The sequence below is a fragment of the Microchirus variegatus genome, assembly GCF_963457635.1.
Source record: "Microchirus variegatus genome assembly, chromosome: 1".
Taxonomy (NCBI): domain Eukaryota; kingdom Metazoa; phylum Chordata; class Actinopteri; order Pleuronectiformes; family Soleidae; genus Microchirus; species Microchirus variegatus.
In genome coordinates, this window is record NC_139802.1 from 42,312,433 (window position 1) to 42,335,670 (window position 23,238).

At 43.8% G+C, this 23,238-nt stretch overlaps 4 protein-coding genes across 4 annotated transcripts; all 4 read right to left on the bottom strand.

Annotated features, from left to right (window-relative positions):
* Positions 1-206: 206 nt before the first annotated feature.
* wdr36 (WD repeat domain 36) lies at positions 207-6,035 on the bottom strand (the record flags this gene model as incomplete). Its single annotated transcript, XM_083888435.1, has 22 exons — positions 5,856-6,035; positions 4,868-4,895; positions 4,668-4,768; positions 4,456-4,573; positions 4,040-4,172; positions 3,881-3,935; positions 3,658-3,790; positions 3,384-3,559; positions 3,170-3,290; positions 3,010-3,075; positions 2,777-2,866; positions 2,549-2,691; positions 2,320-2,437; positions 2,080-2,245; positions 1,891-1,999; positions 1,727-1,806; positions 1,538-1,645; positions 1,215-1,446; positions 1,012-1,128; positions 835-916; positions 455-639; positions 207-356 (listed from the first exon to the last, which is right to left on the bottom strand). The coding sequence occupies exons 1-22, from the start codon at positions 6,018-6,020 to the stop codon at positions 207-209; spliced, it is 2,676 nt and encodes an 891-aa protein (XP_083744561.1). The 5' UTR covers positions 6,021-6,035.
* Positions 6,036-6,386: 351 nt separating this feature from the next.
* slc25a46 (solute carrier family 25 member 46) lies at positions 6,387-9,271 on the bottom strand. Its single transcript, XM_083888388.1, has 8 exons — positions 8,894-9,271; positions 8,416-8,458; positions 8,275-8,332; positions 8,109-8,186; positions 7,905-8,005; positions 7,752-7,808; positions 7,591-7,648; positions 6,387-7,506 (listed from the first exon to the last, which is right to left on the bottom strand). Exons 1-8 carry the CDS (start codon positions 9,150-9,152, stop codon positions 6,910-6,912), a joined length of 1,251 nt encoding a protein of 416 aa, XP_083744514.1. The 5' UTR covers positions 9,153-9,271; the 3' UTR covers positions 6,387-6,909.
* Positions 9,272-10,569: 1,298 nt separating this feature from the next.
* Positions 10,570-18,429, bottom strand: slc31a1 (solute carrier family 31 member 1). Its single transcript, XM_083899664.1, has 5 exons — positions 18,278-18,429; positions 14,386-14,534; positions 14,218-14,290; positions 13,957-14,125; positions 10,570-11,894 (listed from the first exon to the last, which is right to left on the bottom strand). The coding sequence occupies exons 2-5, from the start codon at positions 14,515-14,517 to the stop codon at positions 11,693-11,695; spliced, it is 576 nt and encodes a 191-aa protein (XP_083755790.1). The 5' UTR covers positions 14,518-14,534; positions 18,278-18,429; the 3' UTR covers positions 10,570-11,692.
* A 2,321-nt stretch (positions 18,430-20,750) lies between these two features.
* On the bottom strand, positions 20,751-22,448 carry atp6v1g1 (ATPase H+ transporting V1 subunit G1; the record flags this gene model as incomplete). Its single annotated transcript, XM_083886003.1, has 3 exons — positions 22,279-22,448; positions 21,044-21,144; positions 20,751-20,924 (listed from the first exon to the last, which is right to left on the bottom strand). The coding sequence occupies exons 1-3, from the start codon at positions 22,358-22,360 to the stop codon at positions 20,751-20,753; spliced, it is 357 nt and encodes a 118-aa protein (XP_083742129.1). The 5' UTR covers positions 22,361-22,448.
* Between the last annotated feature and the right edge of the window lie 790 nt (positions 22,449-23,238).

Here is a 23,238-nt window from a genome sequence, read left to right on the forward strand (position 1 = left end):
AAATAGTTTGAACTAGGTTCAGTGTCCAAACAAAAGTTTCCTCACAGATGGGGGGAGGACACTCTGGCCCTGCCTTGCCCAATGTCAGCAGGGATTGGCACCAGCACCTCTATACGGCTCCTCGCGAGGAGGATAAAGTGTGAAATGACGCCTTGAAGCAAAGCTGACGTCAAACAACTATTTATTAAAAAACAAGTGTGAGCGTGTCACAGCAGTGCACTCTTGGCGTACGACAGTAGACACAGTGATTGGTCGAACGAGGCTCGTAGCTCCGCCCAGCCCGCCTCCAGCCGCGTTGACAGGCGGTGCAATGTTTCCATGGCGACGGGATCCTGTGACAGCGAGCGCAGGTGCGTCTGGGGGAGAGAAAAAACCACACCAACATATCATGATCCGATCGACAACAAACATGAACAACGCGCCGTGATGCTCTGCTGATCTCTCATTGGCTGACCTTCAGGAACAGCGCCAGGTAACCGTGAGCCAGGTCAAAGTCCCGCCCACTCGACAACATGCTGTCAATCATGTGGATGAAGGCCATGAGGAGGCTGCTGTCTCCGCCCTCTGATGTCAGAGCGCTGAGCTCCATGGAGACGGCTGACGGCCCATAATCCTTCAGGAGCCGCAGAGGGTGATCATCTGCAGCGAGAAAGAGAGAGTGATAGGTCATTTAAAGGTGTAGTTACAAGTTGTATAAGGAAATGATCCAATCACACTTCAAAAAATCCTGAACCCTCCCTTTAATTAGTCAAATTATGTTGGCTAGAAGTGAAGTACGGTGGATGCTAACATTCGCTTAAAGAGGATGTATGAATTTCAGATTCTCAGACTCACATGACCCAGACTCCATCGCCGTCTCCAGGGCAGTGGCGAACTTTGACTTCTGGGACATTGAACCCCAGCTCAGCACCTTTGACTGTAACAAGACAACAACAACGTGACATAAATCACACTGTACCAGTTGCTGTTTGTGCCTCACAGTGACATCGGTGAAGTCCTGCAGAGTCGTACCTGTGTTTGCTGTTCATCTGCAGCCACTGCGAATTGCGGCGTGAGACCGGGAACCGTGGGCAGGAAAAAGGGAGCTGCGATCGGAGCTGCAGGGGGCGCTGCAGGTTTGTTCCTTTTCTACACACAGGAAGAAAACAGTGTCAGGTTGATGATGATGTCGTCATGCGGCCAATGACACTTAAACGTAAGACGTCATGCGTCACCTTGATGACGTCGAGGTGAAGCAGACTTTTCCATCGAGACTCCGGCAGCAGCGACAGAGTCACTAGCTCCGCCCCTAACTGATCAGCTGATTTATATGTATCGTCCATCTCCTCTGATGTCACTTCCTGTTCTTGTTCGTCCGCCGTGACTCCCGGGAGTGTCTCTTCCACTGGTTGGTAGTCAGCCGGGAGGGGGCGGAGCCCCACGGGCCCACATAGGCTCTTATTGGTCCTGATGGAAGAGAACATCAGGTCAGCTGATAAGTGATGTCATTAATAAGTAAACAAGGCGAGAAAACCCCTAAAACAAGATTGGTTCAGACCATAGGTAAAGACCCAGACTGTCAACGTGAACCGTCGCTAGAAAGTCTCCAATCGTGGACATGGACACGCCCACTGGCGCCGTGGCAACCAGGAAACAGTCAACCAGGCTGGAGAGAGAAGAAAGACAAATGATCAAATGTTCACTCATGATTGAAGGTTAAATCAACAGTGGACTGTTCCATCCTCACCAGCCTGAGGGGAGGTCCCACGTACGAATGGTACAGTCCATCGCCACGGTGATCAGCCAGCGACCATCAGGGCTGAACGTCTGAAGATGAAGCACCAGTGTCAGTCATTACGATAAGCAACAAGACTGAGCATCTGTTAGAATCACTACTGTTCGTCAACCCACCATGTCGTTAATGTTGCCATGGTGACCAGCAAACTTCCTCACGAGTCGTCTCGTCTCTATGTCGAACACCTGCAGCGTGAAGTCATCCAGGGCTAACGCTAACATCCCGCTACCATGAGGAAGAGGGACTCAAAAGGTTAGCCATCTATAATCAATATAATCAGCCATCTGTGATAATGATGAATTTACCTGTCTCTGTGTAGCATCATGTTAGCTGGCGCCGCATTTAGCGTCAGCGCCACTTCCTGTTTCTTGGTCTTGAAGCGCCAGAACTTGAGCAGCGAATCGGAGCCGGCGGTGATGGTCAGCTGGTTCAGCGTATCCGTTGCGACACCGCGCACCACGCCACCGTGAGCTGGCGCAGGAGGACAGGGTTAGCGGTGGGACACACAGAAAGGACCAATCACAGAGCTGAGCGGGTGAGCATACCTTTCTCATCGTCCCCGTAGCAACCACGGTGCAGGCCGGACTGCAGATTGTAGACGTCGACGCGTCCGTTTGACGAGCCAATCACGGTGAAGTTACCACAGGAAGTGATGGCGACTGCCTGGAAACAGGAAGTGAGTAACAGTCGGCGTGTTTACATGCTAATGTTAAAAGACAACAATTAATAACATTTCATAACATTATGAAAGTCATACAATTTGAGCATCATTACCGTGGCAACGGTGTCCCTGCGAGAGGACGGCGGCTGCAGGTGATGAGCTCCCATGGTGCACCTCTGGTAGTTCCACGTTGAGGCCGCGAGGCGACCACGATGGCACGCAACGATGCTATCCCAGTCTGACTGACGGGCAGTAGCTGTCAATCAAAAGGCAGGGTGAGAGAGAGAGTGTCAATCACAGCAAGAGAGAAAATAAAGGGAGAGAAAAGAGAGAGCGCCCACCAGAGGAAAACGAGGTGATTGCAGGGAGACGCAACGAGCTGTATGTTAGATCCTTCTTCTTCTTCTTTTCCTTCTTCTTATTGATGGACCCTAAACACACACACACACACACACATTCAGACCGCTGTGTGTTTTAATCACATCTTTTCTGATTGGTTGAGAGAAAACAAGCTGTTAAAGCTGCTGTCACTAATTATGTTTTTTTTGGGGATTATGAGTGTGAGTGAACTGACCGTGACCCAGGCTCTTATTGAAACGCTCATGGACAGTGGAGAAAGACTGTAATGTCCCATCTTGACCTGTAGGGGGCAGACACACAGTCAGTTTACACTGACCAACATGTGACAAACATGTAAATTCAATCAGACAGTGATGACATCACTCTTTGTTTACCTGCGCTGAGGATGTTTTTCCCGTCATTGCCATGGTGATGGATGGTTGTGGGCGGGGCACTGTGACCTTGACGACTGCGGAGCAATCTGGCTCCGCCCCCCTCCTGGTCAAAAATCCACACCTTGGAGAAAAAAACAAAACAACAACATCAGCTTAAGACAAAGGCTGATGAATACATGAGGTAGATTAACACTTTCACATCCGTCTGTTGTACCTTGATGGCGTTGTCGGCTCCATTCGTGACCAACAGTGGCTCCCCCTGCAGGAAGGTCGCCGCCGCGACTGCCGTGCTGTGGGCGTGTCTCTGCTGAGCGACCAGCTGACGGTTTTCCAGGTTCCAGAATGCAATGTGGCCTTGAGGACTTCCAGACGCGACGATGGGAGGACCGTCTGACGAGAGCGAGAGAGGGAGAGAGGTTTGTACAGTGACTGCAGGATTAAATAATCCGGGATTATTGAGTCAGGTTGGTTCTACGAAGAGTGCGTACCCGTTCTGAAAGCGAGAGACGTGATTGGTCCCCAGTCTTGCGTGAAGCTCATCAGCGTCTCGTCCATGCGGATGTTGTGAACGATGATGCGGCCCGTCGCCGTGCCAACGCCGACAACGTCCACTGCAGGACTCTGGGAAATTGAGTTTTCATGAACAACATAAGTCACTATTTTTCATCTTAATGAATTATTCATAATGTGATTTTTTTTTGTGTGTCTCACCTGTTGCAGAACAGTGACCCCTGCTGACCAACCAGTAAATGTGTACAACAACTTGCTGAGGACAGAAAGAGAAACAACTATGTTGGTTCCTTTGTTTACTTATTTTTGCGGAACTAGCACCTAAAAAGCCACGTCCCCAGCCCCACCCCCTCCTCTCACCTGGTCTTGATGTTCCACAGCTGCAATGCACCCTGGGAACTTCCCAACAGGATCTTATTCAGGTACGTGCTCGGGTGCATCATGGCCGTCACGTCAAAGGTGTTTGGGTCAAACTGTAGACGCATGTATTCGTCTGAGGGGAGGGGAAGAGAGAGCAAAGCATGATGGGTAACAGGACAGGTACAAGGAGATGTGCCAGAAACGCACGTTTAAAAGTGCAGCTACTTCCTGTTATCACTAAATAAGAAGCCATGACCCCTAGCGTGTATTTATTTTATAAAAATTACAAGTAAAGTACCATTCTTTACAAAAAAGCATTTATTGATTATAAACTACCTTAGGATGTTGTATTATTCACTCTTAATGCCTTATATGTCATGCTGAAGCCATATGTCTAGAACTAGCTTGGTACTCACCACCACCCTGCACGTCCCACACGACGAGTTCGCCGCCACAGTCGACAGAGATCAGGTGATCGCCCAGAGGAAGCAGCAGGCGCACGTCCCGTTTGTGACTGTCGTAGCGCATCACAACCTGTAGAAAAATGTTTTAAAAACTGTCAAAAAAACAAACAAACAGCAATAAAGAAAGAGTCATTATCGTCGTTAGCTAATCGTTAACCGCGAACCTCTTTGTTTCGGGCTAAGGCGCTGACGACTTTTCCGGCTGCCACGAACACCAACATCCTATCTGCGGCCACGTAGGTGATGTCATCGGGCAGGCTGTTACCTAGACGACCACAAGACAGCACAGGAAGCAGTCAGAAAACAGAGAGAACCAGCAGCGGCGGCAACTTCACCGAGGTGTTTAAAGTGTTTAAATACTCACTGACTGCAACGATCCCCAACCTGTTCACCTGAAAATCAATCAATACATGTGACGTTAAACAGAGCTTCAGAATATGTTTAACTTTACTTTTTCAAACAGGAAACTGTGTCACTGTGTAAAGCGCTCACTCCCCCCCACACCAAAGTCCATAGAGAAAAGGAGCATTTCGACGTCAGAGCTCACAGGATCCACTGCTGCCTCCGTCGGTAAGTTCAAATGTGTCATTTTGTGACTCCGATTGTTTACAATCTTGTATTCGGTTTTTATCTAAATGACGCACTCTTTCATTCAGAGTCACATCAGTGACACAAAGTTACCACACGAAGCAGCAGTAGACCAGCAGCTCCTGCCTCCCTTTGAGATAAGAACACAGATTTTTCTATGGAGTTTGGTGCAGGAGAGTGAGCCGTTATCAATGTGACACACAGCCTCGAATAGAATCTTTAAAGGTGCATTGTGTAATAAATCTAAAGCAACTGGCCATAAAATCCTCCTAATATGTCACAAAGACTCAGGAATAATGTTCATATAACAAACTGAACTCACCAACAACAACAGTACAGACAAAATATTTGCATTAAAAATGTTTTTTGCAGACTGCAAATCATGTTTACGTTTTGAAATCATGTTTTGGCATGTGGCGTCACCTACCGCCGTCTACCAATCATTGCAGTCAGAAGAGTCTCAGCTGCCAAGCAACCACGGGTTGCCAGTTACGTCAGAAAACGAAACCTAAAAGACCTCGGTATTTTGAATTTGAATGTAGTAACCGTTTTTGGCCACATTCTTACATATGGCACCTTTAAGGTTAGTTTTTCTGGGTCTTTGGCTGGTTGTTGACGCAGGGGGCGCTCACAACACTCTCTGCAACGACTATCATATAAAGACACTGAATTATCCCTTAAAAGTGTATGGCAGCCCTAAGTGGACAAACATGCGAATAATGTATTTGTAACCACGTGAGTTAAAGGTGTGTTAAGTTTCTTACGTTGTACGTGTGCAGACATTTACCGACCGCCGTCACCAGGTAGAACTCCCGGTGCTTCTGGTGGAACCGGATCGCGTGCGGCACGTGGTTGGAATAAAGACCCAGAACCCGAAACCCGGAGAACAGAGAGCTGCCGCCGCCCGCGAGACTTCCGCCACCCGGCATGTCCGGTAAGAAACAGGCGAGTTTTAACGGAGAAAACACAAAATATAATAACTATCGTAGGACGAAAACACACGGGGACGACTCTTGATTTAAGAGGCCGAGAGGAACCGAGTCCGAGCGGAAACAAGCAGCGACGACTACATAGTTCCGCCTTGAGAAAAAAGTTGGTTCCTTTTCCCCGATTGATTTTAGAGTTTTATTTACTCATTTAAATTGAAGAATTTGTTTTTTATATACATTTAATGTAAAAAAAAAAAATGATTTAAAGCAAACAAAAATGTTAGTAATATTTTATCTTTATTGGACATGGCAGGTTAAAAAAAACAAGCGTGCAACAGTTTTACATGATACTTTATTTCTGCTGACTCTTTTACAGAATAACACACTGGATAATTTGACTTTTCATATTTTCAAAAGCTCAAGTGCAGTTTCATATTTGTGACAAACTTATTTTGTTTATTTTGTAAAATCAGTGCTTTCCTTTGATTGGAATATGACTGTGAAACAATCACAAATAATTTAATCTAACGCTACATTTATTCCATATTTTTTTTTACAACTTTATACAAATAAACACCCAACGACCAATCAGCTGTTTAGTGACCAATCACTATTTAAACACAAGCACAGGTCATGACTTCATGCTGGGACAGGAAGTGACTTGGCTTTACTTTTGTGACATGTCGTTGTTGGCAGGAAGTGAGACAAACTGCTGAGACATGGGGGGGGGCTGTTACTATGGCAACAGATGAGTCAATCAGGGGTGGCAGAGTTTTCCCATTGGCTGCCATGGTGTCACTTGGCAGTTGCTAGTGAGACTTCCATTGGACACTTCCTGTTGACCAGCTGACTCTGTTGAAGGTCACGCCGTGTCTCCATAGCAACACTTTTAGCTGAGCCTCCCATCCAGCAGCAGCAGCCTCAGCACAGTCCTCGCCGCCGCCAGCAGGGCTCCGTGCAGCGCATATTGCGTCACTAGCGCCCCGAAGCCTCGGTAATAGCCAGCCACTCCATCCCTGCGGCGGATGGAGTGGAGGCATTCGGCGAAGCCTTCGTATTGCGTGTTGACGGGCAGGACCAGCGGACTGTTACCGTTTCCAACAGCAACCACGCCGTCGGTGGCGTCGATGATGGTGCGTGTGCCCTGCAGGCTGAGGCGATGCAGCGCCGTCTCCAGGGGAAACACGACCACGTCCGCCACGAGCGCGCCTGCCCACGCCGCCGCAAGCTCAGGGAAGTAGTTGTCCAGTGGGTTGGAAGGCTCCGTCCACTGCTTCTTGGTGCGCTGGTGCAGCCACAGCACCGCTCGCTGCACGCTGGACATGACGACGTAGCGCAGGATGGCGTGCAGCGCGGCGGGAAGCAGCAGAGCGCTGAGAGGGAGCAGGCGGCGGCTGTGGGGAGCGCCTACGCCCAACAGTCGAGCCACACCTTCGCGGAGGCAGTCGAGCAGACCAGACGCCGATTCGTCACGCACAATTTCGCTCTGGGGAGAAAAGAAAGACGCCATTTAGTAACATTTGGAGCTTTCAGTTTGTTTTTTGATCAATAATCAATCATCAGTGGTGACCTGGACTGTTTCGATGAGGCTGGCACAGTAAAACGGAAGAGCAACCATAGCCGTTAACCTGAGAGTGAGCGAAAGAGAGTAAAACATATTTACCCAAAGATCAGTCACAAAATTAATGTCATTATTGATCACCTGATCAAGAGGAGAAAAGGTGGACTGACCCTTTAAGTAGGAAATGTCCAGCCAGCTGTTTGATGGTCCATCTGTGTGGAAGATCCCTGAAGACAGAAAACGTACAACATTTCTGCAGTATTAGTGTACTGTACCACAGTAACATTTTGGTGCACCATGTAAATACTGCAGTAGTTTGTTACCGTGGTAACGGTGTGAACTCGCTGATGATGCCTTCAGCGCCCAGTGTAATGCCGTGAACGATGAACGTGCTCGTCATCCCCTTCCACAGACACTTCACACCCTGAACAGACGATCAGTACACAGTATTGATTATTGATAACTGATAATTTACCTAATATTCACAATGGTGTCATAAATTATTTCAGAATGATCAGTTTTCTCACCTGAGCCTTGGTTAAGGCGTACATGACGGAGACGGTGCTGAACGGAGTCAGGTGGTAACATCGGGCGTGGTAGTTCACCTGTGTCGCACGAGTAAAGTGTCAGTACAAGTTAAAACGTCGCACTAACGTCCACAACCACAGAGACGAGATGATGTCGTGAACCAACCTGACACTGTCTGCGGAAGACGATACACGGGTGAGCGAGGACGTTCTCTGTGAACAGACTGAACACACACAGTTTTCCATCAGTGCTTTTATTGTGAAAAGCTGAGACATTATGTCATTTCACTTTAGGAACAACAACTACCTGACAAGTCCGATTCCAAAGCCGGCAAATCGATTCATATGCTCTGTAACAACAAAGAATATCATCATTATATATAATTAGCATTTTTGACTAAGAGAGTGAATTATATTGTAATTATTTAAGTCATGAAAATCCTGACATTATATGTTCATATGTCCAATAACTATGTAAAGGTTAATAAGCCTGTGTGTGTGCCTGCTAAATAACAATTAGCTTGCTAAATAACTAACAGTTAGCATGCTAAATACAAAACAATTAAGACTGCTTTACAACAAACAATGACATTTCTACTAAAAAAACAAATACCCTGCAAAATAAGACATATTTAGCCTACAACTAAGGATAATGATAGTAATAGGTCGCTAATTAAATATATTTACAGACAGTTAAGCAGTGGTAGAGAGTTAGCCTACAGGCTAACCTCTATCATCACTGCGCCTGTTAGCCATGTAGCTAACGCTTCTCCGCGCCGACCTACCGCCAGGTGGTACGCCGGGCTGCGATGCGTCCCAGTCGCCTGCCCCTCCGCGACCTCCGTGCTCCCCCAGCTGCTCGTCATGCTGCGGTGTCCGCTCTCCGGTGTGCAGGTTGCGGCTGCCGGGGATGTCCGGCGGCGTGGTGACCCAGTGCTCCGCGGGGGCTCCGGCGCTCCTCAGCGGGTAGCTGGCTCCGTATAGCGGATCATCGCGGCCCCGGTAACCGAGCCCATCGAAGCTGTCCGGCCGCCTGGAGGCCATCACAGCACCAGCAGCGAGAGAAGCCTGACCGGGAGCCGGTTAACGTTATGTGGACACAATTACGTCCCGATTAGGAGACGAGAGAAGCGGAGTCCGAAAGATTTGACCTGACACACACATCCAACTGTCACCTGCAAACAGGAAGTTGTTATACGCAAGTTCCGGTAGACGCGGAAACATAAATACAGCAGTATTAATCTGTATTTCTCTCAGTTCTCTGTAAATATAAAACCCTTAATACTTTAACATTTAAATTTAACCAATTATTATTATTATTATTAGTATTAGTATTAGTATTATTAGTATTATTATTATTATTATTATTATTATTATTATTATTATTATTATTATTATTGTGTAGTACCTGTCCCCTTGCATTTCTTGTCCAAACAAAGTCAAAGTGTGTCCTGCACACACTGGTGAAGCCTGTCAACACACATGTGAGTAAAACACTGGGATATTCCATGCATTTATAATCCTGACAAATTATTAGTTCTTTCAACATTCAAGTGTGTTGCTGCTATAATCTGAACATAGATCAAAGGAAGATGAGGGTGACATCTGTTTCCACTCATTTTTCCACACATCTGTCACATTTCTCATCTAAACACTGCCAAAGATGCTCAATACTCAAGCCTTTACAGGGGCCCTCAGCACAATCTATCAATCTAAATGTGTTTTATTGGTACAAATGTCATAGTATTAATTTGCACTTTCACCTAGTGAACGCAATAAAACCAAATAACTTGAGATAAACACTATTTATATCATTCATTCATTCATTTTCTACCACTTTATCCTCCACAGAGTTGCTGGTGCCAGTCACAGCTGACACAGCAGGAAAGGCAGGGACACAGAGGCAAACAACCGTCCACTCCACAAACTGGAGGACCTGGAGGAAAACCCCCCCCACACACACAGACAGGTACACTGTTTACATACTGTATATCTTAAGATATTTACATTTATTTAACATGTCAAAATAGCCTGTACATACTCAGTAGGACAGAGAATGTGTTCTTTTTCAAAGTGAGTTCTGGTCAGGAGAGAAACTCCTGAAAGTGTACACAACTGGGAAGTCCTCATATCCGCTTTAACCACACCCACTTCCACATTTCTGACCAATCCTACAATAGTTGTCGTCCAAGAAGAAGCTGTGAGAACTATCAAAGGAGGGTTGTGAGAAAATAATGTCATTCTGTAAAGAGAAAGAGAGAGAACACATTTCCCTGCTCTTGCAGAGAGAGTATGTGAATCCAAAACTGCAGCAGCTACCCACTGAGGAGTAGATTTAAACAAACAGGAAGTGATGAGTAATAATGAGCCGACAAGGACTTCCTCTTTAAACTTTATTCTTTTTTTTTTATTACAGCATTTATGACACAATTAAACAACGTCCAGATAAAAGTTTCCTTCATCGTGTTTTAATCATCATATACAACTCGGATTTACAGACTCACTCTGAACGCACCACGAACACTGACAGCACCGAGACGAAAAGTGAGTGGGACACGACATTACTGTACGCAGCAGAGACGGAGTTGTCCCGGCAACTCATTGGTCCATTAAGTAAACCCCGCCTACCTTCAGGTGTGAATCACAACTACGACATACATTGACGAGACGTACGAGGACGACAGTTTGGCGTCGGTCAGTAAAGGTCACCGCTGTAGACCGTGGCTTTTGCGATCATTGCCACATTAAGGCAAGACGGTGTGGCGTTTAAGGCCCAGGGAGCAACACAGAAGACTAGACTCTGTGACTTGTCTTTCATCTTTTTCCAATTTCTTTATACTTAAAAAAAATATTTAAAAAAAAGGTGTGTAAACATGAAAGTAATTTTATAGTTTGAGTTCATGTCTGTGGATGAATCACAGAAGCACCACATGATTTGTGATTTTTCAATTAAAAAAACAAAACAAAAAAAACAAACCCTTTCTCTTTTTTTATACAATTGCAGTTAAATCAAAAGAATCTAAAATTGATAATGTATATAAAGTGTGTCATTCATAAATTAAACTCTCTGCTTAAATACCATGTTGTGATCGATGGCTCATTCGGCGAGCTCTGCTAACAACGCTAACTAACTAGATTAGTGTATGTATGGTTTGTCTACTTTGACTAGCAGCAGCTAAGGCTAACCTTCTAGTTGTCATGGCACAAAAATAACAGAGGAATTAAAGACAGGAGGAGGTTTGGCCAATTCAAGCTCTGATTGGCTGGCTCAGCCACTAGAAGGTGTGAAGAAAAAAAAAAAGAAAACAACATTTTGTGTGAAGCTAAAGAAGGATATTTACTGGTCAAATGTGTTGGTTAATGTGCACGCTAACCTAATGTTAATAACTCAGTGTTACCATGGATACTGAATAATTAGTTTCTTGTTATTTTCAAGTGCTACCTGAAACACCACCACTACGTCGCCTCTGGAGGGCAGTAGTGAGTGTGTCACGATTGTAATCAGCAGAAATGAAACCCGTCAACGCTCCCTCTCTTCCCCGCTCTCTCTCTCTCTCTCTCCCTCTCTCTCACTCTCACGTTTGCTAATGACAGTGCTCGGTGATGTCGACGACCACCGCTCTCCTCCAGCTGAACAGGAAGTAGCCCATGCCGGCTCCGGCCGCCACGGCGATGCAGAGGTAACCGTTGTAGGTCATGAAGACAAGCATCAGGAAGTAGCTCACGACCACCTGGATGATGTGCAGCAGGGTCTGCAGGAAGTGGCTGGGGCTGAGCAGCCGCTGCCTGAGGAGACAACAGCAGAGGGGGACGTGTTATAGTGGTGCACAGCAGCGGTGATTCCTCCTCTAACGCAGTAAGTGAAGCTCAGCTTCCTCTAAAATGTTGTCAAATATGTAGTGTGTTGTATTTACATTTCAATACTAAACGTGCAATTAGAACGCGATTAGAACGTGCCGCTAGTTCGTTCAGAATCGGCCGTTTATCACAGATCGTCTTACGTGATTTTTTTGTATTCCCGCATTAAAACTACTTGAAACTCAGCTTCAACTGTTCTCTATGGGATGGCACAGAATAGGTATTTTTTCATTTGACAAATGTGGCAAAACCGTCACTTCCACAGAAGCTTAGCTTCTCTGGAACCGTCATCAAGGTGGAACCAGTTTTTGATCGACAGTGGTACCTACAACCTTGTGTGGTTTTATTTTTAGTAGTGCTGGGTACTCTGTTAACGACACATTTCCATGACGACTGACCGGAAAAAGTCGCGCGTGATGTCATGTTTACGTGCCACGACGCCGGAGTCCAGGCACTGTTTACCAGTTAGCCCCGTTAGCTGCATTAGCTCGTTTCAGTACAGTCAAACAGGAGTGGTCTGCATATTTAACGAAAAGGGCAGCGCTACAAATAACCAGCGTACCTGTGTGCTGCGTATGTGTGCCTCTGTTTTTAAAGTTTAGCGTTACTCTACAGACTCATTTAAACAATCCGGAGTCACTTAAACATGATGTCACGCAAACATGACGTTGACGTCGTTAACGCGCCCAGCACTATTTCTTAGTACCTGTTCTAAAGAGGTTCCAAACAAGCTGAGCCGATACTAAAAATGTGAACAGACGACAGACTGACAGCTCCTGATTGGTCAGAGAGTCGTCAACACAGTGGGGAAAAAAATATGAAAAAAAACACCCAAAACTGTAAAGATTCAAATTCAGAAAAATTAAGTGAGTTATAAAATAATAATAATAATAATTATTATTATTAAAGACAAAACAGTCAAATGCCCACAGATCAAACAGAACAGGTTAACAGTAGGGATTCACCGACACCACTTTCATTTCATTACTTGTTGCCAATTGAGCTCCAGTACCCGACGTCCCAACCAACCAACCAACCAACCTCTGACACGCCCACTGGCCAAAAAGAACGTGATTCATCCCATAGTATACAGTAGACAGCACATAAATCAGGCAATATGTCAGAAAACTCATCTCTTCGCTGGCAGTTTTCATCATAATACAGCGGAGTGTTTACCGGCGATTCACCTCCACCGTCTCTCTGGATCCTGTGGGGATCTGGTATCATGTTCTCCTCCCGTTAGCCTGTCTCTGAATAATGTTTTTGTCATCCCAGGTCACAACATCTATCCACCGTCAAAGATGAAAACCTTTATGCTGGCGAAGAGGCCAAGTACGTACTTACAGTTGTAGTACAATACCTATGGGTTTACTTGTGTTTAACTGTAATGTATCTAATGAGTGAATTAATATAACTTAACATATTTTCATCCTATATTTTGTTGCCAATTAGTACCAAACGGGTTTTCTATTATATTAAATGTATCTTCCATCTCATGGTGTGGCTTTGCTTTGCAAAACATGAGCAAGGAGGAGAAAGTAGTGTGTGTTTTACAAACAAAAACACAGATATAAGTTGTGTTTTCAAGTTGTGGGACACTCTTTCGCTCTCACTGTGAGTGTGAGAGTAAGACTAAGTAAGGGAAAGTGGATGCGAGAGGGTGAATGCCCTTATAAAAGATTGTGAAACGCTCTCGAGACTCACAAACTGAAATAATGACTGTAATAAAGTACTAAAGTGCAAATATGAGTACATGCGCCTCGTATCAGACCGACACACACCAGAACCAGAACCAACATACCAGAACCAAGGATTCTTACAGTTACCTGCTGCTTCTCGAGAGGTTGGACTTTACTTTGACTTTCAAAATAGGCTCCGCCCCCTTCACGCTGACATGAACAAGTGATTACTTTGTTGAAATGTGAATCTACCGATAGAGTGTAAACGTGTAAGGGCCTGTTAGCCGCTAGCGTCCGGGTTTGCCACCTACCCGACAGTTTTGTGCGTCTCCATCAGCACCGTCCCGTCAGACCCGGGCAGCGGCATTGAGTTGTAGCGCACGTTGACTTGACTGCGACGCAGCAGAACCTCGCGGCCAATCTTTAAGCCCTCGTACAGGATGGCCAGCAAGAAGACGCCGATACACGCGCCGGCCATTTCTGGTTGCACGAGGGGAGAAGGAGGCGGGGTTATTGTCAAGAGTGAAAAGAATGCGATCATGGTTCAAGAATGGTTCTGTTTGACCTCTGACCTCCAGCAGAGTTGATGATCAGCCCGCTGAACAGCAGCTCCACGTTTTTGTAGCCAAAGTAGAAGCTCATCATCTAATAACAACAACAACAACAACAACAACAGTTGGCATTAGCATTGAAACATTAGCCATTTGATGCCACTGTTGGTAGAACGTAGCTGCTCTCACCATCATGTGTCCACCGGCGTCGCCGCCGCCGCCGTGTCCTCCGTGATCTCCTCCGCCACCGTGGTCATGGCCGGTGGTGGGCGTGGCCACGGTGTTGTGCATGTGATGGGCGTGGTCGTGGTCGTGGTTCATCGCTTACGATGCTGTGGCTGTGAAAGAACGAGAGCAACTCGTGTTAGTCCTCAACGGAAAAGCTGGTCCATCCTCTGCCTTCCTCACCCAGCGTCACTTTATAGAGCCTGAACTTTTAAATCTAAATATACTTTATATATTTTTTTTTTTACAGTAACATGATGTAACATGAATTAGTCAAAACTGAGTGTTATTTGCTCTGTAGTGTGCGCTCACCGTCATCAATATTCAGTTATTGTCGTCAGCAGAAAGACCTGTTTTACCTGCGGCTGCGTGTGAACGACAAGAAGAGACACTTTTTTTTGTTTCTTTGTTCTTCTATTGTGTCGTCTGTGAACGTGTCACTCTGTTCAAGTGGAGCTGCGTTGTGACGTCACATCATGTATGTGATGAAACCGAGCAGCAAGAACCTCTGTGTGATTTCAGTATAAAACGACTGAAAATTACACTTTTAATTGAAATCGTAATTTACAATCCACAATAAATTAGATTTACAGCCATGTTTTCCCCCAATACTCCTGAGGAAACCGAGAGAGAACAGCGTGTACTGAAGAAAACTTAAAAACAGAAAGTCTCTGTGGCTTTGTATACATGGACACGACTTATTCAAATATATACGCTTCAAATAAACACGCCAATTTGAATATTTTAGTCCAATACGGCTCAGTCTGAAATCAATTTGATTTACGTCGATTGTTCCTCAGTTGTTCCCGTCATGACTTCGTGATTTGGTTTTTCACTGACGATGACGTAAACGTGACGCATTTCTGCTTCTGATATTGCTGATAGAGATGGAAATCTGGTCCATACAGGAGGGAAAAAATACTGGTATTCTTGTTACTTATGAGAGATTTTAAAACAATTTTAATTTAATAATGAACAGTCACAGAGCAGATGAGTCGATTATTAATTGCTTACTTAATTAATTGTCAACTATTATAGTCGTGTAGTGACTTTTCAGCTTTTTAAATGTGAATATTTTCTGTTTTCTTTGCTCCATCTAACAAATAAATCATTAAATCTGAATAAATTAGGTTTGTGGACAAAACAAGACATTTGACATTCGTAATTTCTCATCATTTTCTGGAGCTTTGCAGCCTCTGCAAGCAAATAAATATAAAATCATTGTTAAAAAATAACGCATTACGAACTCTCTCTCGCTGTCTTACCTTAGTCACGCTGATGCCAACTCATCCAGTAAGAGATTCAGACTGAACTGATCACAACGCAGCAGAGATGTAACCGCGGTAACAGTCTGACGCCACAGAGCAGACGCCCTGCTCTAATCCGATTGGCCGCCTGAGCCCTGAGGCTACGGGAGAGTCAAAGAGCCAATCTGAGCGCTCTGCGGTTGCGTCCTGCCACTAGATTATTAGATTACAGCATCGTTAACATTAACAGCGAGAACGATCGTCGCCGCGAGCGACCCGAGTTAGCATCACTCGCTCTCTCTCTGACGAGGTCAGTGTGTCCCTCTCTCTTTCTTTAATGACTTTATATGCGGGTTAACAACCGTGACCTTTAACCCAATGACACAGATTAGAACAACAGAGCCTGCACGTACGCTCAGTCCCTCCCCCTCTGGTGTTTCCTGTAAAAGAGATTTTAATCTCAGTCGGTTAGTAAATCAAAGAAATTAAAAACCCAGGCGTGATGGAGGAGCACAAGGAACGCGATGGAGGTGGCGTTCCACCGAGTCATGTGACCATGACGCCCGATTCCTAAGATCACGTAGACCTCAGTGACCTGTTATCGAGTCCTATCTGGGTCTCACCTTTAGACCACAGGTGAACTCACCACCTGTACAGCCGATTATTGATTAACTGGTTGATTATTGATCAGATGAACTCCCAACAGAGAATCTTGTTTAACGTGATTTACTGCTCCTTATTTTGTAATCTGTTTTTTTTTTTTTTAAATTTTAAAGAGGTCACGGTGAGGCAATGGTAATTATGAGATATCATATAACACATAAATAAATGCAGCACTTTCCACTTTCCTTGGCTTGGTTCATCCCGTCTCTGTGACTGTATATATTCTCATATACTTATTGACAGACTTCAATGTCAGAAAATATTGATCGTCGTTTCCCAAAACCTGGAAACGGTGATGTTCTCGAACGTCTTGTTTTGTCCACAAACCAAAATGATTCCTTTTTTTAAATGACGTCTCTGTTATATGGAGCAAAAAAGAGAGGTAAAGACGATTCATTTAGATTAATCGGTTAATAATCGAGTAATTGTTCCAGCCCTACAGGTGTGTGCAGAGTAAGAGGCACACACTGAATGGGTATTTCACTAGTTATATTGAAATAATGACACGGATGACGATCTATAACCTGTATTAAATTGGTTCCTTTCTATTCTATTCATTATTCATTTACACCGTTTATTGTAACTTGACTCTTTACCATTTGGGAATCAGTACTGTAGTTCATTGGCATTTTCAACAGCAGGGGCCCCCGTAAATCACAGCGTGTAGATTAGATTAGATTGTGGGCCGATGTCTGAGGCTTTTTAAAAAAAACATTAGCAGAGCTCTCTATGTTAAAACATTATCTGTGATTAGTTCAGACAGTCCTCACGCACCCTTAGTTCTTGTGTTATTTGCGTACAGTTTATTTGTGTAACTTCTGGGAGAAAAGGGCAGCTAGTCTTAGCTTTTATTTATGCAAGTTATTTTTTTGTACAGTAAGTTTTTGTTTTGTTTTGAATTAATAAATGTTAAGTTTGCCTTTATGTGATCACATTATCTTATGCAAACTGTATTGTTTTGATGCCATATTTTGCCTTAACACGCTATGCATTGTATAAATTTTTGAATCGAGAATCGTTTGAATCGGGAATCGATTTTGAATCGAATCGTGAGCCACCCAAAGATTCACATCCCTAGTGCATATGTAGAAAAACAAACAATAAATAAGAGTAAATAAGATCTAAACAGACATGTGTTTTTCCACGCCATATACAGGGTTGTGAAACGTCTCAGTTCCATTTTTTTTGTCTCCGTTGACAAGAGAATGATGGTAAAATACTTCACTTTTTTGACCTTTACCTCCTTCTTTAAGTGCTCAAATGCATGTCTACTGTTATTTAGCCTCTCTGTGGCTTTTCGGTGATTAATCGAGTCATTTTTGATTGAAGAAGAAAAGTGACCCTGTTTTCACAATGTTTGATTGTTGAGGCCTAAGATAAGTTAGACGGAAATCAAGATAAGAACAACAGTGAGCATCATAATGGGGAAGAAAGGGACTTTGAACGTGACACTGTTGTTTTCTGTACTCACTTGCAGTTTTCATAAACGTGTTAAATATTCTTAGTAATTAACCCGGTAATGTTCAGGTATAATAGAAACATATATATACGTTGTATTAATACAAATATTCATCTAAAAGGATAAGAAAAACATTGAATGTGGTTGCTGTGGTCACGGGGACGCGCGCGCGCACACTTGACACTTAAGGCTAAAACCTCCTCAGCTGATGGTCACTGACTACTACACACACATACACACACACACAAAAACCACATAAACACTATTCATATCAGGCTATAAGTGAACCACACGCGAGCCGAACTCACTACAGGCCCGGTCCGGTTCCGAAAACCGGTTCGGACGAGAGCCCGAGCTCGACCTTCGCCGGGCCGTTCCGAGTCAAACATTAAATCGGTCCATTTCTCTGTCGGGGTTTTGATGCGTTGGCAAGTGAGGTGCTAAAAGTTAGCAGCAGAGGTCACGCAAGCACACCGAGCTCACTCACCCGCGGATGTTCCGGGAATTCTTCTTCTTCTCCACGTCAAGTTGACGAAATGTGACGAAAAATATATTTTTCTTTACAAAAAAAACACAAAAAAGGCGAAGGAGGAGGGAAAACAGAGGCGAGTGAAGAAGAGAAGGAGCTCCTCTCCGTCAGCGTCTCTGTACGACAGCAGCACTTCCTTCTTCTTCGCCGTCGTCTCCTTTTGATTTCAATGACGTTTGGCATCCAGCTTGTAGGAGCTCTATCGCCCCCTGCCGGATTGGGGGTGTGGATACATAGACTCATTACAATACAGAGAGAGACAACTACATGTTTTTATTGGAAAAGAAAAGGAGGATAGTTTTCACAATATCATACAATCTGTGGGCTTTAGTTCATTTTATACGTTTTAAAGACTTGATGTATAATTTGGACTCATTTGTAAAGTGGATAAAATGTGGGGTGCATTTTTGTGTTGTAATGTAAAAGCACAAATATTTAAGTACAAAATTCAGGTATCTGTACTTTACTTTTTTTTATTTTGTTACTTTTACTCCACTACATTTCCTCTAACTATCTTTGTTACTCATTACTAGCAAATAAAATCAGAAGAAGTAGAGTTGGTAATGGTCTGTATTTATACTGTTAAGTGCCTTGCTCAAGGACACATAGGCCAGCATGTTACTTTTACCTCTAAAAAAGTAAAAGTCAGAAAATTACTCTTGATACTTAAGTACTGTAAATGTCATATATTTAAATATTAAAAAAAAACAATATATATATATATATATCTATATATATATATTGTTTTTTTAAGTGACTTCAACTTCGACCAAAGTCATTTTATTTTAATATTTATTTCCCCCCCAAATGAATCCAAATATTATGTACCAGGAATAGTGGGAATTCTTTCTTCACACCAGGAGGCATCTGCCCATGTGTCACATGACACAATACTTGTGTGATTTAGTCCTGTATGCCCTATCCTGAGGCGTTTGATGACCTTTGACCTTCCTTTCAGTTCCTGCCCCGTCTTCTTCTACTCGTCCCTACATTCTTATGAATACACTGTACACACGTCCTCCTGTGTCTTCTACGTACCGACTGGTTTTCCTTCAGCTTTGCTTAACGGAACATCGATGTCTATAATTGTGTGTTCGAGTCAACGTCAACATCCTCCTTCCCCTTCGATTCCGGCGGGCCCTACTTCCTGCGCTGCGTTATGAAAACGTTTGTACTAGACAGGACGCGGAGGACCAGCTTTTCATGTGCAGACATCAAAAGTCTGGGCAGTTGAAAAGAGAAAAGGAAAGAACAATAATCGTACAAGTGTAACATGCTCCTCCATTCTCCACTGGGTCTTTTTCAGATCACATCTTTAAAAATTAGGTCCCCATTGTAAGAAGTTTGGCAACTCAGTGACCATATGGATGTACATAATAACTAATGTTTAAATAACCATACAACGCTTTTATATTCTACAGCTCCAGCTCTACACGACTCGGTTTGGTATCAACAAGGAAGCTGGATGAAGACAATATTACGGTAAAAGGATGAACAGCGAGCAGGTGAGGGGGAGGAGCCTATAAACAGACTCTTTTACACATTCCTTTCCTTCACGTCTGTAAAAGCTGTGGGGAAACAACAACAACAACAAAGTTCCTGTTCATCAGGTTCACGCACAAAGGGGAATACTTAAAGCTTAAGTCAGAACTCTATTAGCAGAAAACCTATCATCATATCAGTTTAACTCCTCTAAACGCTGTGACAGGTGTTAATTACAAGACACACAACGATTAAATTCTTACTCATCTGTGCAATAATTATGTGCCACTGCACTTCATTATGTCTGTGGTGAAAGGTGCTTATTTCCTCTTTTGTATTCTCACCGTTGACTATTTTAGTCTAATCTAATCTAATCTCATCTTCCATGACCCTGTCAGACAACCACAGAGCAGCTGTACACAGTCTGAGCCAATCAACAGTCAGTTACTTTTTTATACGTTTTCATTTAATCACCATTTTCATCATTAACTTCACAAACATCAACAGGAAGTCACGGGGTCACATTAGATTTTCTCACACACACACACACAAAAAAAGCCTTTCCACCTTTCAGCCAATCAGGTTAGAGATCAGGTTCAGAGGAAACAGCCAATCAGCTTTGCCTAAGACGATGTCATGTACAGCTAAAGTCTGTTTGGTTCTCTGTCCTGACCCAAGATACAGCGACGTGTTAAAGATTGAACAAAAACAAACAAACAAACATTAATTTTGATATTTATATCTGTAAACATCAACACAGTAACACAACATTTATTTCAGCTCGGAGCAGGAAAAACGCCTTCACAATAAATATTTGTCTCATATTTGGTCACTCGTGTCGCCAACATCCACGTCTCCCGTTTTGCTCCGCACCCCCCCCCCCCCCCTTCCATATGGACCCCTCCCAGGTACCTCGTGGCCACTCCCCCTGTCTCTCCCCCCCTCCCTCTCAGCCAGCCACGCGGTAGTTAGCGTGGAACTCCGGCTTGATGTCGCAGACGCGCCGCAGCAGCTCGCCCAGCACTGCCTCCCGGTTACCGCGGTAACTCGCCTGGATGCGACCCATCCGCTCCGCCGTGTCGCGGTCGACCTCCACCGCGCTGTTACCGTGGGAACCAAGGGCCTGTTGGGGGGTAAGGGCAAAGAAAAACATGTTTTTTTTTAAACAATATATTCAGGTTTGATTTAAACAGGATGGTGTATTTTATATATTATTAAATCATATCATCATGGAAAACTTACAGCAGCCTCCTTGGTCTTGAACTCCTTCTCTCTCTGCAGACGATACTGCTCGATCTCAGCCTGCGCTTCCTCCTTCGCCTGCTTCAGACGCCGGTTCTTACCTGAGGAAACGACGCACAGGAAGTTAGACACAATTACACAAAGCCTCTTTAGAACCTTTTCTGGCATAAACACCGACTTTGTCAGGACCAGTAGGAGGTGGTGGTGGTGGTGGGGGGGGGACGTTCCTATGGTTTCTACAAGTTAAATTCAAGAATTTTTTTCGTCTTTTTTAATGCTCCAAGGAGAGACAGAAGTGTGGTGGAAAAGAGACGAGGGTCTTATCTTGTAGTACATATGCCAGACCTGTAGGCGGTGCTGTACAGTAACAAAGTAACATTGCATTTCCCCGACCTATCTATATGTGTTACTAGCAAATAAAATCAGAAGAAGAGTTGGTAATGGTCTGTATTTGTTTTGAGCTTTTCTACAGTTTTCACCCATTCACAAGCTTCAACATGGGATTAAGTGTCTTTCTCAAGGACACGTATATTATAGACTATATAGGAATTGAACCAACAACCTTTACTTAAAACTACTTAAAAGTAAATTTTATATCAGAAAGTGACTTTTGATACTCGAGTACAGTAAATGTGATAAACTTTAAGACTCTTAAGTAATATTATTAAAAGATTAATTCTCTAGTAACATTTAAGGGAACGCATTATATCTAAGTGTGTCCTCACAAAGGATGTAAAATGAGTGTGTGTGTTTGTGCTCTTGATAGGATGTGATTCAATCCTCTGTCTGTGATTAATCTCCATTCATTCTGAGTCTTGATCACATGATGAGATCATGTGACGTCCACAAGCATCAGAAGAGGAACCAAAACAAATGACATTAATTTAACATTAAAAGCACTCGTTAACATTCATTAATGATGAGGTGTTGATGTATTCATTATTAATCAAATAACAAATATGATTAATAACTGAAGAGAAGGAAACGACTGTTTGAGTCAATGAAACAACCAGACGCCATCTTCCTTTTCCTTCTTTTTCGAGATTAACTTCTTACAAACACTGACCCTCAGATTTAACAGTAGAACTGGTTCTAACTGTAGACCCGGGTCCGCTTTGGACCGGGTCTGAATCGGACAGAACACACCGGGGGCGGCTCAGCCGCTCACAGGTGCTAACAGGGGCTAACAGGCTAACGGGCCTCCGCGAAACCCCGAGGCCGCCTGTCATACTCACGTTTACGGGCTTCCGCCACCTTCTCGGCCGCTCTCTTCTCGGCCTGCAGCAGCTGCTGGATACCCTGAGACTGACTCGCCATGGCGGGGACAGGAGGTGCGCTCTGCGGGCTGAAAGAGGACTGGTTCACGGAGACGAAGGTCGACGGAGGGACTCGACTCCTGCGACAGCTGTCAGCTGATGATACGTCACGCTGCGGAGTGGTCACATGACTTCGTCACGAGCGAGGGGGCGTGGTCCGGTGTCTTTTAAACTTCTGATCACAAAAAAATAAGAATAATCTTTTTTTTTTTTTTTTTTCTTGATTGTTATTTTAAGTTCAATACTGTTTGTAAACCATCAATTTGAACATTTAATCTCAGCTTTTATTTTGAAGTGAGAGTCATTCTGTTTGCGTTCATGGCTTCCTGTTCTACTTTTAAAGGGGACATTATGGTAAATATGTAAAACATGCAAAATATTCAAAATTGCAGCCATTTGCTTTCAAAACAGGTACGGTAGGTTCCAAAAGATGAAATTAATGCATATATACTCATAGTTATGTTGTGTTCATACTTTTACTTATTACAAATGTGTATTAAGAGTAAAAGTAGCAGGGCGTTTTAGTGATTGATGAGTGTAAAAAGTATCTCGGAATGACTTGAAATTTACCATCATAATAGTCGGCATCGTCCTGAACAAGGATCTGTTGAAAATATTTGCAAAACTCTTAAGGAATAATTTTAATGAATTTTTTAAATTCTGAAAATTATCCATCCATCCATGATGCACTTTGACAGTGAGCTGACTTTAGTCTCAAAAACAAAAAGTATCTCGGAATGACTTGAAATTTACCACCATAATAGTCGGGATCGCCCTGAACAAGGATGCGTTGAAAATATTTGCAAACCTCTTTACGAATAATTTTAATGAATTTTTGAAATTCAGGAAATGATCCATTTGCCCTGATGCACTTTATCA

What these genes read in the sequence shown, in the direction of transcription:
- slc25a46 (XM_083888388.1), bottom strand. Translation starts at nt 9,152, where the DNA reads ATGGCCTCCAGGCGGCCGGACAGCTTCGATGGGCTCGGTTACCGGGGC. An exon ending in TTTGGAATCGGACTTGTCAG is followed by an intron (nt 8,333 to 8,415) that starts GTAGTTGTTGTT and finishes GTGTGTGTTCAG; the next exon opens with TCTGTTCACAGAGAACGTCC. An exon ending in GAGTTCACACCGTTACCACG is followed by an intron (nt 7,809 to 7,904) that starts GTAACAAACTAC and finishes TTCTGTCTTCAG; the next exon opens with GGATCTTCCACACAGATGGA.
- slc31a1 (XM_083899664.1), bottom strand. Translation starts at nt 14,517, where the DNA reads ATGAACCACGACCACGACCACGCCCATCACATGCACAACACCGTGGCC. An exon ending in ACGCCGGTGGACACATGATG is followed by an intron (nt 14,291 to 14,385) that starts GTGAGAGCAGCT and finishes TGTTGTTATTAG; the next exon opens with ATGATGAGCTTCTACTTTGG. An exon ending in GAGACGCACAAAACTGTCGG is followed by an intron (nt 11,895 to 13,956) that starts GTAGGTGGCAAA and finishes TTGTCTCCTCAG; the next exon opens with GCAGCGGCTGCTCAGCCCCA.